The 12087-nt window shown below is 40.2% G+C and overlaps 1 protein-coding gene across 1 annotated transcript in view; it reads left to right on the forward strand.

Annotated features, from left to right (window-relative positions):
• Window positions 1-247: 247 nt before the first annotated feature.
• The window catches only part of USH2A (usherin), a 386799-nt gene continuing 374959 nt past the window's right edge, over window positions 248-12087 (forward strand). Inside the window, exons 1-3 of the mRNA XM_054061157.1 lie at window positions 248-376; window positions 1060-1739; window positions 6971-7136. Coding sequence (XP_053917132.1) covers window positions 1219-1739; window positions 6971-7136 — 687 coding nt within the window. The 5' untranslated portion in view covers window positions 248-376; window positions 1060-1218. The remainder of the gene's footprint in view (window positions 377-1059; window positions 1740-6970; window positions 7137-12087) is intronic.

Below are 12087 nucleotides of genomic sequence, written 5' to 3' on the forward strand. Positions count from 1 at the left end.
ACCCCACGGAGCACCGCCGCCTGAGGACTGCTGCCAGGGCTGCGCCGGCAGCGGCGCTGGTTCTGCCGCGGGCCGCCCTTCTCTCTCGGGGGGTGGACGAGGTGTGAAACTAAGCAGGGGCGGGGTGGGAACGGGAAGGAACGGGCTGCAAAACCCGCTGCTGCCGCTTTAAAGCGCGGCGGGGCCGGGCGGGCGCGGGGCGGGGAGGAGGTGATGCCGTTGCCGGGCAACGGCGCGCGGCGTCGCCGCGGGGGTGCGCCGGGGACCGCGCCGGGGACCGCTCCGCGCTCCCGGGAGGGGCGGATAAACGAGGGATCGACTTTATTTAATCGGCTGCCATCGCGCGGTTCGCCTCCCGCCGCTGCGCGGCCTGCCGGTGAGCCCCCAGCGCAGGCGTTCGCTGTTAGAAACGATCCGCACGGGACAGATGGGGAACGTGGTTCTTAATCGGCTTTGCCGAGCGCTGACGGGAGCAGCGTGAAGTGGGCAGCGGGGTGAGGCACGAAGCGGCCCGGACACTTGAGGGTACGGTGGATGCGTGTCTGGGGGCTCGGACGGCGGTGCCGCTCGCTTGCCCCGGAGCGGAGGCGGGGGGGGGTCTCCCTCGGTGCATCCTGAAATAGCGCGGTGGGATGGTGCCCAGCAGCTCCCAGATAGTGCTGTAAAGCCGAGGTAAGCACCGGGCGCTGCAGACGTCAGACTGGGCCAACTAGGGTGAAACCTTCAGGAAAGGTGTTTGGGCGCTGAAGTTGTGTGCCCCGGTTTGCCCCCTCGCTCTGTACGCCTTCCCGTACAACGTCAAGCTGAGCGTCTGACTGGCGTGACACGACAGATCTGGGATAAACACCACTTGGCTGTGCGTGTGTGGGCTTGAGTCGGCCTATTCCCATTGCCCTTACTTAGACGTCTTGGCCGTAGCCAGGGGAAGTGCAGGCAGGCCTGCTGGCAGCAATTTGGAAAGAGTATCCGAACCCTTAAAACCCCTGGCAGGGCATCACCTCTGTTGGTTCAAAAGGGCAAGTTCCTTCCATGGACTGTGTCTGTTTTTGTGGTTTGCAGATACCAGCTGTCTCCCATGTGCGTTTTGCTGGCCAGAAGACATAGATGTCCCCTGCGACTGAGTCCTTGCATGGGTGTTTTGAAGATGAAACGCTACATAAACTCTTAAAGTATACCACCTGAGGACATTGCTACCAACATGGACATCATTATTTATTTATGGATGCTTTAATTAGGAGGAGCTTTTTTGTAAACATGAATTGCTGGGCTCTTTCCTTGAGGTGTCGTTTCTTGTTTCATGCTATTGAAACATTAATCTTAACTTATTATGACTCTTCCGTGTTGGTCAGCTCTCAGGGACATTTCCCTAGGCTTGAAAATGTGGGAGCTTTCAAGAATGTGTCAATCGTGCCAACTCAAGCCACTTGTGGGCTGCCAGACCAACATACTTTCTGTCATAGCTCGGTAGCTGTTGAAAGTATTATGTCCTGCTCCCAGAGGTTTTGTGTTCAGGAATGTCCGTACAGGTCGTCGCCTTCTTCCTACAAACTGCTTCTTTCAGAAGGCCTTGGTACCTGTATCACAGAGGACAAAAGAGACTTGCATCCAGGGTCCTTCAGCAACACTTCCAGTTTTATTTTTCATAATCACAAGGATTGCTTCTCTACTCCCCGTTCTCTGAGACTTGCAGCTTCATTTACGTTAACTGTATGGTTGAAACCTGAGCAAGAAGGTGTAATGTAAGTAGTATTGAAGGTGTTTACTTTCCTAGTGCTCTTAAAAAAATTGATCATTGTAGTCATGGTCATTATTAGCAAGCTATTTAAAATTTTAAAAAGGTATGGTGAGAAACTGTGACATTTTAAAGCCGTATTTAGGCTGGGGTCTCAGCAAATGTCAAGACAAGCAGGTTTGGTTTCAGTGGCATTGACTCAGATGATAGTCCAATTGCTTTCAGTGGGAACTGTTCATGCATAATGTGCGTGTCTATTCTTAAAAGTCTAACCTGGTCTTTCTAATTCACATTCCTTCTTCTAAAGCTGCTAGGAAAACACGTCGTCAGGGATTTGTGCTGTTGCTGTTTTCATGACGGCAAAAATGATATAAAATTTGACAAGTTTACTCCGTAAAAACAAACAAGGAAACTACCCAGGTCTTCCACAATGAATATTTCAGAGCTATAAAAAAGTGGTCATGTTTTTTCTGGAAGATCTGGGGAATGTTGCTAAACAAGAGATCATGTTGCTATTTCAGCAAAACATCCCACTATTCAAACCTCTAGAGAAGTTTCACTAGGTGTTCACAAAATAGGTGTGGCTATGGGTGCTTTCTTCTTATTTACCAACACATCAGATTTTTAGCAAATACTGTTGTTAGACGTGGCCCTTCAGCTTGACTGGGCCTTACTATAATGAAAAACTTGCTTTTTGAAAAATGCATTTCAAATCTTGCAGAAAAAGTTCCTTTCATCTGTCACAAAGCGCAGATCACCCGACTCTTCTTACCCTGTTGTGCAGATCCTCTTTAAAGCGAAGGACACAGAAACTATAGTACGTTCACTCAGAGTGTATGTCACAAATTTTTGTACTTGGACATGTTCTTAGAAAGAAAATAATGATCTGCTATGTTGTAGTATTCTTGATACTTATTTTGCATGCTGCTGTGAAGTAGTAAGTTGTCTAGGGGTGTGAAAATTATCAGAAACAGTAGAAATGACTAAAATTGTAACAATATGTGTAAACTTATAGTCTGCTTTATGCGAGAATAATTACCTTAAAAAAAAATCAACCTAGCTATAGAAATTGTAGTTATGGAGGGGAAATAAATGAGATCTGCAGAGCAAAAGTGACTTTAGTTTGACCTAAAGCTAAATCAGCTGGGCTGAAGGTATGTGTAGCTTTGGCCTTGTGTCCTTTATAGACAGCATTTTCTATATACTGTTTGAATCTTGAATACCAAGAGCACCCCGTTTCTGGGGTTGTCCTGTACCCTGAATTCATGTCCGCATGCATGCTGGCATATCAGAGTTCAGTAGACCATATGCCTAGCTTGAAGCAGAAATGTCCTGCTAATTTCTGAGCAAACTGTTGGAGTGATGTGTTGAGTGAGATCCACAAAACTCTTGTCAATGGGATAGGCTTTTGCTTGCACAGAGCCTAGAACAGTGAAATGTATGTCCTTAGTTTCAAATGATTAAGCACTGTGCAGAAACCAGACTCTACCGATGTCTGATTATCCATGGACTAGTGTAAAACATTAGCCTCCAATTGCTGCTGTGTTAATAACTACAAAACGTACATATTCCTGTTCAGTGGGTTTTATAGATCACTTCAAAATCTAAATGTTTTTATTCCATTTTTGTAATAGATCACTTCACTCTGCCTTGTGAGATTGCTGCTACTCAACATGTAGAAATGACAATGTTGGAGTCCAGTCCTGTGAACTGAAGTTGGACAACAGTTATTCCAGGGCTCAGGGTGATATATATGCCACCATCCAGTCTCTCTCTTCCCCCCCCTCCTCCCTCCGTTGACAGAAAGAGACATGCTAATTTTTCAGTCTTCATAGAATGAATACAGAGCTCCTGTTGTGGTGAAATAGTAATTGCGCAGGATTAACCACAAAAGAGAAACAGTTTAACAGTGACCTAAAATGTTTTTCCTTTTATTGTTTCAATTTAGTGAGTTCTTCAGATTGGCAGAAGGAGCTTGACTTACCAGATGCCCTATTTTTTGCAGTTTCTGATGGGGAATTGTCCCCATCAAGTTAGATGTCATTTGTGAGACCTTTTAAACCCCGCTATCACACAGCAGAGCGACTTCATGGAACTGGTACTCATTCTAGCCGTCTTTTCACTGTCACTGAAACACTAGGAAGATGAGCCAGAATCAGCTGCTCATTTTACTAGCAGAATAATTGAAAGCTTAAGAGGGTATTTTGTTTACTGGCAAAGTACTCTTACATCAAGTGCAGCAGAGCCATGTTTTTTGAGTATGCCGTACTAATGTGTTTCTTCATGCTGAAGATTAAATAGTCTGGCTGCTAGAGAGTGCTTAGGAGAGAAGCTAGGATTGTTGCTCTGTAGTATCCCATGGCCTCCTTGTGAAGACCGATGTTTCTCTGTTAGGCATATGCCCGTGTAAGAGAATAGCAGGATTTTTGCCCTAGGATTTTTCCTCTGTTTTCTGCTCTTACTGTGTTGGATGATGTGGGAGAAACTGGTGGAAGGATCCAAAGTCTGAGGGTCTTTTAAAGACCATAAAGTTCTAGGAGAGCAAATATTTGTGGGTAATCAAAGGCAGCGAGAACTTTTTTCATCAATTTCATAGCAAGTTTTTTTATGTGAACCAGGAAAGGAATATGCTCTCATACAAAGAGAGGGAGGAAAGTCAGGTTGTACTACAGATTTATTTGAAGCCATAATGTTCTTCTAGGATGCATGGCATAGATATTTGTAGGTATGCTTTTAAGTCACTGCATATTGGAAATCTTGAAAATAAAGCAAGAGAATAGTGAGAAAATACCAACATTTGTCCTCTGGTCTTTAGATTTACTTTCCTTTTAGGCAGAAAGTGCAATAAGTGAGCAGAGCTCTTGTTCCTGAATTTTATCCTTTCCCCATGCCTCTTCTCATACTGCATATACTCATTAGTTCTATAAATACTTTTCAGTAAGCCAGTGCATAGCCTGTAAGTAAGCCTTAGCACAATATAGAAAATTGTTTATAACTCTTTGCAGTGGAATAAGATAAGAAAATGACTAGAAGCTTAGCATGTATGAATGATAGTTGCAGGCAGTTTATATGAAGTTAGTGTGAACTTTTGCTAACTGGAAGTTAGGTGACCAGAAGACATTTGCAATGGGAGGGAAATGAACTGGGGCCTTTCATACACAAAAGGGTCAGGGACAATGGCCTGATTGTGGAGTGGGCAGTAGGTTTGGTGGGTTTTTTTTAACTTTATTTATCTAAAGGACTAAAATCATATCCTATTACTTTATACCCATGCAGATATTTTACATCAGGAACTGAGCTGAAAGGGGGAGTTGCCTTAAGATACCATACATCTGATTTTGAACCCTTGCAGGTGTTCTGATTTTTCAAGTGCCCTAGTTAATTTGTGGGGATCACCAGTGCAGCCATGTTAGAGTCTCTTGCATATTTTTCTCTTTTAAAGATGACCATGCAGATTAGAGTTTGCTTTTTTCCCCCCTCCAACCTAACCATCGAGAATTATGGAGATGGGAATTGGTTCCATGGTACTGCAGTTTATCAGAAGTTGCAAGTGGGAAATCACGCTCAGTGTCAGAAATAACACTTTTGCCTATTTCACCTATGTTAGCACTAGTTTGCGGTTTTGTTCTTTTTTTTTTTTTCCTCTTCACCCCTCATTCCTCCTCTGTTTCCTGCTCTTCATTTTTCTCTTTCAGTAGTGAGTGACAATTCACGTTTGTTCTTTCTAGTTTTCAAAGTGATGTTCATCAAGGTCACTTCCCTTCTTAAAGTCATGATACCTTTGGGGATAAAAACAATGTGGGGATGTTTGTTTTAGATAGCTAAAATAAACAAAAACCTGGATTATCCAATTATTGTTTATCCAGAAACTGGGTAAATCCAGTTCCTAAATATTTTGCTACTTAGCTGAGCCTTCCCTCACATTTATTATCTAGCAAAACTAGCATGTTTACAAGCAAACAAAATATTGAAAAGATCAGTCGACAATATATTAAGAAACATGTTTATAGTAAGGTTTGGAAAACAGAAGTCTGCATTTTGCAGGCTGTTTTATTGACAACATTCCAGCAGGCCAAAATGGTAATAGTTAAAATGTATTATTTTTTCCCTTGGATTTAAAGGTGAATTAGTGAATAATGCCAGTATCAAAGAACAGCCTTTTGATAGTTTTATTTCATAAATGCATGGTATGTGAAGACACATATTGGTAGATAAGGGTTTGTTTTTTTTCTGAAATATGTCTAAGTAAATCCTAGTCTCAAACAAATTTTATGTTTCTGTCTTGTGACTTAGTGCTAGTCTGGTGTTACTGTTAAAATATTTAGCTTTTCATAGGTCAGTAAATTTGGGACTGAATTTCTCAAGCAGCTGAAATGGGAATGTAGACCTCTTATAGGTTTGTTGTACTGATGATAACCTTAATAAAATATGTAGCTGTTTCACAAGCATGTATAGCCTGAGCTTTCTCAGAACCATTGGCATCATAGTGATTGGATTGACAAAAATATTTTGGCAGCTAGATTTGCAACATTGGTTGCTATTTGTTATGTTTGTTGTATCTTATATGTCAGCAGTGCATTTGATATTGATATGAAATCGTTGGGGGAAAAATCCTAACAAGTGGCTGGATAGCCTTTTTGGTTTTTTTTCCTGCTTCTCTTGAGTTAGAGAAGGGCTGTGTCAGAGGGAAAGCATAAGGGAAGCTGGTACTGTTGCTTCCCTACCAGGACAGATTTGGTGGAAAGATAGAAGACTTATTTCCAGAACATGTTGTTCATACTGCTTTTTGTGGTTATATTTGTGTCATTAGACTAAGAAAAATGCTAAGTGCCTCCACAGGATGTACTCTGTTGCACAGCTTCGTACTAGAAGTGCAGCAGAGATCTGCGTGGTGCTGGCCAGTCACTGTGGTTTCTGTCATGGAACCCTGAAGAGAGGAGGCAAAGTGAACCCCTCTTCCACACCTGAGTAAACTGGGGTTGCATGCACTAAATTAAAAAATAATATATGTATCCTACAGATTAAGACAGAAAATGTCATTGTTAAAGTTCTTGTATGCTTACTGCATCCTATGACTTTCACTTTCATGGAGCATTGTCTCAAGAGCTGTATTTTTAATGTTTAACGTTTATTTTAATGTGTTCTGGTTAGCATCACTTTACAAGGTAGCACCTTGGCAAGAATGTGTATATGTGTGTGCGTCTGACCTTACGTTGTTTTTCTTGGTTATTTCCAAAGGTGTGTGATAGAAAAGGCTATTGATGGGCAGACTGTGTTCAAACTCACAATCTCTGAGAAAGAGACCATGTTTTATTATCGCACAGTAAATGGTTTGCAGCCACCAATAAAAGTAATGACACTGGGGAGAATTCTTGTGAAGAAATGGATTCATCTTAGTGTGCAGGTGAGTAAAATAAAAACCATTTAGTCTTTGCTGAAATACAACATTTGTGTGAGAATGGTGTGACTGTATAAATATAAAAGGGTAAATTGGGGGATGTAAATGATAACTCTTGAGTGTTGTACGTCAGGATGTTAATTTGGGAGCTCACTTTGAGGCAGTTACTAATTTTGCACTGGAAAGGAATGATGTGTCTGTTCTTCTGAACAAACACTGAAAATTCTCACCCTTACCAACATCAGTATTTGGAGTGAATAAAAGCTACTGATTTCTAAGATTACTGATAAATCTTGGGTCTCTGATATCATTTCATAAGAAAAGAGAACGTCATCCTCATCTATACATGCTAATGTACTTATCTTAGAGGTGTGTCACATTTAATTTTGAAAACTTCTTACAGTGCACGTAAGTAAACGTGTAAGTTTGAAGGATCAATCATGCTAGTAAGTTAGAGCTATTACATTTTATTTTAAAAATATGATTCAGAATTGTTGAAACACAATCCTTGTGTTCTAGAAGTCTTCTGTTGACATAACTTTTTAATAAGTGCACAAATATCCACTGAGGATAGAGTAAAATTGAGTTTGTTAAAATATAAACTGTATGTACAAAAAAATAGGTAAACAAACACAAAAGAAATTAAAATTCATTTATTTGCATGTCTTGTAACTCCCAACAGATGCTCTAGTAAATTCTATTTGTAAGCCAAGTTCAGCTAATAATTATAAAACACAATTATCAGGTATTGAAATGTTTATCTTCTCCTTCCTTCATTTCCTTTATCCGTTCTATTAAATTTCATTTCATTTACAGCACAATCAAGAATAGTTTTGCTGCTTTCTTGAAACTTGCTAAAAGGTATTGACTGTGATTTGGATTTGTAGTGCTGATCTTGTCACTTGTAAGAAGTATCTAAGCTGACGTCTTGATTTTTTTGCAGTTTTCTTTTTTTTTTTTTTCCAGGATAACAGCATAGTAGTGTGAATAAGATTTTGCCTGTCAGATTAAAAGAGTGACCTTAAAGTAGAACTAATGAACTTTACACTTCAAGCACTCCAAGGGTGCTATATTACTGCTACTCCTGTCACCCTCATTTTGTACTAGCCTTAGAAATTGCTACAGCCTGGGATAGCAAAGTGAAGAGTGAAAGGGCTGGATTTAAACACTCACCTTAAATTGTATTAGAAAGACTCCTCAAGCACTCTGTAGAATTTGGCCCTTTGTTTCTTTGGGGAAAGTTGTTCAATGTATAGCAGGAGTAAAGAAATGTAGCCTTTAGATCCTTAAAGGCTTAATATATTTTCCAGGTTTCCAGGCTTAAGAACCTTACATTCTGTGATTTGTGGTATTGTAGGATTCAACTTACCATTACAAATTGTAGTGGCTGCAGCAGTATCCATTTAGCACTAGGTCTGACTATGAAACTGTGGGCAAAGTGTTTTTGTGGTGGTGGTGAGGTGGTTTTTGTTTGCTTGTTGTGTTTTTGTTTTGTTTTAGAGACTGTTCAAAAGCATTTATTTCTGTAAATGGAGAAATATGTGGAAAAGTATCTGTGTATGCAGACAATAGTAATAGTCGATGATAATGTGTATTTCTATATCATGATGGCACATTTTTGAATATAGATATTTCATTGATGAAAAATTCTTGAATATAAAGCATTATGTAGATTTATAGACATTACAAATTTTAGTTAAAGGCAGTGGGAAAGCCTGGAGTTTACAGCTGAAAGTACAGATCTTATCATGAGTGTGACTTACGGCTTCTCTGACTTGCCAGTCTTCTCCTGAGGTGATGCCTATGCGGTAGGCATGGACACTGCAGTGTCGAGGAGAGACCATTCTGTAGGTTGTAGGTGAGCTACCTGGGACAAAGGCAACAGAGAGGGCTGAGTGCAACAATGGCTTACAGCTACTCTGAGCTTTTCCAAGTCAGACTGTTTAGGCTTCCATGCTGTCTTCTAATACCTTTAAAGGATTAGTATTCTCAGTTCTGTGGCACTGCTGTAAGCATAACCTTTGTTTTGTAGCACAGAGAAAGCACTACAACCAAGTTTTGTGGCAAGTAAATTAGGAATTTTTGCAGTCATCCTACAGTTGTGCTGGTTTTGAAGTAGGAATGGCGTTATCAGTGTTGTTGCTATACAGCCTCTTTCTACAGAAACAAAAAGTAAATTGTTGGATGTGAAATGTCATGTATGTGGCTGTGATGTTTAGCCATAAGCTATTAGGTTTAACTAAACTGACAGCAGATCAATGCTTTATTTTTTTTCTTTTTTGTTTTTTTTCAGAGTTTGGAACACTTTTTGGCATTCTTTTTACTGGGGATCTACCCAGAGCTGGGTGACATGTCCTGATGTTAAAAAAAAATAAAAATAAAAAAGACTTGTTTGACAGCTTGCTTGATATAATTTTTGGACTAAAAGAAAATAAAATTTGTGAATGTTCTTTTATGGGGCAGCTAGGTGCTGTTCCTGTTAAGACAGGTTTGGTTTCCCCAAAATTTAAGTTAGAAGCGTTAAGTGCTACAATTAATGACCCTAGCTTTCAATATGCGTGACTTTTCTGGTAGGTGAAGCCTATTTGATCCTTGTTTTCCCTGAGGCTACGAAGCTTTTTATGTCTAGCTCTTCTTTTAAGTTCTGAGGTGCTTTAGTTCTATGTAGGAAATGCAGATGACAACAGTGGGACAAAACAGTTACATTGTAAGCTGTATTGGATATAGCTTGACTAGATATTCTCCACAGGGTATTGCAGATATTGTTCAAAGCCATGCACGGTATTGCTCGTTTGACTGGTAGACAGAGAAGAAGAAAATTTTCGGTGTGATGCCTTGTTGCTCAGTAGCTACAGACCAAATTACAAGTGTGTCTAATTTGGCTTGAGTTTGATTCAGAACAAGAGATTTCTACTGAATCGTAGCACTTACTATTATGGTTAGCAAATCAGGGTGTCTAACATGTCCTTCTCCTGAGAAGAAAAGCAATACTTGTTGGTTGGCTCACAGGGAACTTATGCATCTTGTTTGTGACAGTGCATGGGTGAAGGACTGCCTGGTATGACGATGACTGCAACCGAAGAATTGGAGATTGAGGCACAAGGTTTTCTATGCTGAGTAGATGTGAGGAATAACAACTAAAGGGGGCTGTGGAATTTTATTTTGATAATGTTCATGGCAGACTGGTGAATTTTTGCATTTGTTTTTTAGCAGGTTGGTTATAGTTTGTGAAGAGTGTGTGTGTGAGTGATGTAGCTGACCTTGAGAGAAACTGCTCCACCAAGGAGCTAGGGTCGAAGTCCGTATTGGAATACAGGTATGCTTAATATGAGACTGCTTTGGGCTGAAGGTCTGCAAAGCCAAGCAGTCTGTAGGAGCTGGGTGCCTGCAAACAAGGGAGTTCCTGTGATCAGTAGGAAAAAGTGAAATATTTGTGCATAAATGCCTGTCAACAGACATCGTGATGGCAGGGTGCATAGTATTGGTTGCAGATGTGAAACTGAGTTTAAAGAAAGCAGAAATATGGTAGGATGACAGATATGTTTGGAATTCAGGTATAGAAACATATGCCTATTCAGGAATGATAAAAATGAAAGCTAAATGGTGTAATAGCACCAAATAGTAATTAAATGATAAGAAGGAAGGAAAGAAAAAAGGGCAGCACAGATTGAAAATAATTTCTTTGGAATAACATAATTCTAGGGGAAGAGAAGGCTAGTAAATGAAATCTACCAAGGTAATCTAGGAGTTTAAATCCTTGGGTATGGATTTAGTTGTGTAATTAGTTAGAACTACTACTAAGAACTGTGTCATTGCACAGACTTATTCTCCAGTTTATAGCTAGGAAAATAAAGTTCTACTAACGTGAGCAGGGCCCAAACATTCCTGTATGTACTGCGTGAAATATTTCTTCTTCAGCCAGTCACTGAAGCAGAAAGTCTGGATACCAGCTTTAAGTGATGAGGGTATTATTAGAGATTTGGGTGTCAAAAATAAAGTTGAGTATTCATAACTAGATTCAGATGAAATAGAAGAATAAACAGTTTCTTGGTTCTATAGGTACACTTTTGGGTTCTGAAGAGAACAAAAAGATAGGACTGCTTTAATAAAACAAAGTGAAGTGTGGAGCCCAGAGATTGAATGGATAAAAAGTACTGGAGGTTACTAAAAATGAAAATAAAAGAATTAAGAGGAATCTGTGCCCTTAACAAAGGAAAAAATTGCAGATGTGGTTCCCAGGCTTATCTGAGTGAATAAGCACTTTTGCAGTTAGAGATGGCAGAGTCTGCAAACATGGGGGAATGGGGAAGCAGATTCACAGGGGATGTTGTGGAGAAATAGACATAAAACTGTGAAGATGTCAAACTGAATTCAAATTTGCCATGACTGTTAATTAGTAAAAAGTTCTTCAGATTTTCAAAACCTTTGTATAGTGAAGGTATGCTTGAGATTAAGAATAATTCAAGTAAGGTCCCCGAAATAAATAATTACTTTTCTTCTGTTTTCAGTAAGGGTAATGATAACAATCAGAACAAAAATGAGCTGGGTAACAGAAATGAGTTTGTTGAAAGCGAAGCAGTCATAAAGAGGTAGAAACATGAAACTGAAGGCTTGTTTTGTACCTGCTGATGCAACCGAATGGTCTTTGTCCAAAAATTCTGAAAGAACTGGTGCATAAAATCGTTTGACAAAGAGAGACTTTATGCAAATCTACCAAATTAGAGGTGGAGCCATAATACTTACATTTAGGAAGAGTGTCATGCCTTGATGCTAGCGGCCAAGCACCTAGGCCCTCCACATCCCTGCCAGTGGAACAGAGAGAAAAGTAGCAATAATAAAAGTGAGAAAACTCGTGGGTCAAAATGAAGACATTTTAACAGCTGAAACAAAAAAGGGGTGGGAGGAGAACACATGGTGCAAAGCTAATCACTGGCCACTTCCCACAAGCAGACCAGTC

Source organism: Cuculus canorus, chromosome 3, assembly GCF_017976375.1.
Source record: "Cuculus canorus isolate bCucCan1 chromosome 3, bCucCan1.pri, whole genome shotgun sequence".
Taxonomy (NCBI): Eukaryota; Metazoa; Chordata; class Aves; order Cuculiformes; family Cuculidae; genus Cuculus; species Cuculus canorus.